General features: G+C 53.9%; 1 protein-coding gene across 1 annotated transcript in view; it reads left to right on the top strand.

Moving 5' to 3' along the window:
* Positions 1 to 2,500, top strand: part of ETH_00016660 (uncharacterized protein) — a gene marked incomplete at both ends in the record, with an annotated part of 3,965 nt that overhangs the window by 1,065 nt on the left and 400 nt on the right. The window contains 5 exons of the mRNA XM_013373207.1: positions 1 to 653; positions 1,087 to 1,212; positions 1,568 to 1,703; positions 1,894 to 2,204; positions 2,387 to 2,467. The exon at positions 1 to 653 is cut by the window's left edge and continues 38 nt beyond it. Coding sequence (XP_013228661.1) covers positions 1 to 653; positions 1,087 to 1,212; positions 1,568 to 1,703; positions 1,894 to 2,204; positions 2,387 to 2,467 — 1,307 coding nt within the window. The remainder of the gene's footprint in view (positions 654 to 1,086; positions 1,213 to 1,567; positions 1,704 to 1,893; positions 2,205 to 2,386; positions 2,468 to 2,500) is intronic.

The following is a 2,500-nucleotide window of genomic DNA, read 5'->3' as shown; positions in this document are numbered from 1 at the left end:
AGCCTCGGGAACATAAAGACTGCAGCAGCAGCAGCAACTGCAGCAGCAGCAGCAACAGCAGCAACAGCAGCAGCAGCAGCAGCACCACGGAGGCTGCTGGTTGCTGCAGCAGCTGGCAATTGGGCAGTGCATGCGAGTTGCAGCAGCTGCCGCAGCAGCGACAACAGCAGCGACAGCAACAGCAACAGCAGCAACAGCAACAACAGCAGCAGCAGCAGCAACAACAACAGCGGATATGCGCATTGCGCAGCATTCTGCTGCTGCTGCAGTGCGAACATCCTAAGTGGGGCCCCAGCAGCGGCCTTGACGCGCGCGCAGCAGCAGCGACAGCAGCAGCAACAGCAGCAACAGCAGCAGCAACAGCGGCAGAGACAGCAACAGCAACAGCAGCAGCAGCAATAGCAGCAGCAACAGCAGCAGCAGCCCCCTGTGGCGCTTCTGTCAAGCCCAGTGACTGGAGTGACTGGTCATATCTGGCTGCCGGAAGAGCAGCTGCAGCAGCAGCAGCTGCAGCAGCAGCAACAGCAGCAACAGCAGCAGCAACAGCAGCAGCAGCAGCAAAGAATCAGACAATGGGGAATACGGAGAGCACTTCAGCTGTGCAGCAGCAGCTGGAGCTGCTGAACTCTCCCTCGCTGCTGCAGCAGCCCGAGGTGCCCGTGCACCCAAACCCTAAACCCTAAACCCTAAACCGTAAAACCCGCTGCAGGAACTCGGGACGCCCCTAACCCTAAACCCTAGGCCCCAAACCCTAAACCCTAAACCCTGCTGCAGCAGCCAGAGGTCCCTTTATCCCAACCCCAAACCCTAGAGCCTGCAGCAACGCTCCCAGGCGTCCCAAACGCTAAACCCTAGCCCTAAACCCTAAACCCTCGCTGTTGCTGCTTTTGCTGCTGCTTCTTAGCAGCAAATTGGCTGCCCCAGTGTTGCTTGCTGCAGGGGGTTTTAAACCACCGTTTGCAATCAAATCAATTACTTCAAATTAATTAGTTTAATATAATTAATTTAATTTAATTAATTTAATGTAATTAAATTAATTAATTAATTTAATTAGTTAATTTAAATATTTTATTTATTTGTTTTCAGAACTTCTGGGTTTCACTCTTCATGCGGATTTCTTCGCTGCCTGCTGCTGAGGCGCTGCTGCCCCCAACTCAAATTGAGGCTTTGCTGCAGTCAAACCCTAAAAACATTGAACTACTTTTCAGAAAAGTAGGGTTTAGGGTTTAGGGTTTAGGGTTTGGGGTTTAGGGTTTGGGGTCTGGGGCGCGGTGTTCTTGCGGATCGCGAGGAAGGCGCCGGGCAAGTGCCTCCCTTGGGTCTTCACTTTAGGGTTTAGGGTTTAGGGTTTAGGGTTTAGGGTTTAGGGTTTAGGGTTTAGGGTTTGGTTTTGTTTCACTGGTGAACATGTTTGGAGCAGAGACCCAACTGCACGCAGTCTCGCCTCGTTGTCTTTTTGAGGGTTTAGGGTTTAGGGTTTAGGGTTTGGGGTTTAGGGTCTAGATTTCTCGTGCGCTTCTGCCTGCTGCTGCCGCTGCCGCTGCTGCTGCTGCTGCTGCTGCTGCAGCTGGTGCAGCACCTGCTGCTGCTGAGCCGCCGCGGCAGCCAGCAGCACTTAACGGGCCCCGAAGAAGATTCGCTGCTGTCTTGTTTGTCTCTTTTGGAAGTCCTTTTGTCTTTTTGCATAATGCAGCCCCACCTAGGTGGCCCGCAAACCCTAAACCCTAAACCCTAAACCCTTTGCGACGAGCTTTAGAGCACGAGGCCCGAGCCTTGGCGGCGAGGAACAGGGGACTGGGGCTTGCCAACTAGGGTTTAGGGTTTAGGGTTTAGGGTTTGCGTCGCAGTTTAGGGTTTAGGGTTTAGGGTTTAGGGTTTGGGGCTTGCCTTCAGAGGCGACGCTGTTCTGGCGGCCTTTCCCGCAGCACGAGTTTGCGGAGGAGCTGCAGCAGCAGGAGTTGCTGCTGCAGCAGCAGCAGGATGAGTACGATCCTCAGCAGCAGCAGCAGCAGGAGGAAAAGCAGCAGCAGCAGCAGCAGCAGAATGGCCGGCAGCAGGAGGCGCAGCTGCAGCAGCAGGAAGAGCTGCAGCAGCAGCAGAACGGCCAGCAGCAGGAGGACAACCAGCAGCAGCAGCAGCAAGAGGAACAGCAAAGCTCTGGGACCCCTGAAGGCTCAAAACGCTGCACAACCCTGGCGAACGAGGTTAGGGTTTAGGGTTTAGGGTTTAGGAGAATGTGCCTCAACCCCTGTTCAAGAATTCTGCACTTTTTGGAGCCCGCAAAAAGGGTTTAGGGTTTTGGAGTCAAGGCCAATGACCTTAGGGTCAAGCGAGCAAACCTCAGGGTTTAGGGTTTAGGGTTTAGGGTTTGTGGTGTGTGTTGAAGCTGATGAATGCTCTCGCCCGTCTGCTTTTCTTGAACGGCTTTTGCGTCAACGCCCCTCGTTGCTTCCTGGAAAAGGACGAGGTGAGGGTTTAGGGTTTAGGGTTTAGGGTTTAG

This window comes from Eimeria tenella, genomic scaffold (genome assembly GCF_000499545.2).
Source record: "Eimeria tenella Houghton genomic scaffold, Eth_scaff124, whole genome shotgun sequence".
NCBI classification, from domain to species: Eukaryota; Apicomplexa; class Conoidasida; order Eucoccidiorida; family Eimeriidae; genus Eimeria; species Eimeria tenella.
The sequence above is the reverse complement of the archived record's forward strand: the minus strand, read 5'-3'. Positions and strand labels throughout refer to the sequence as shown.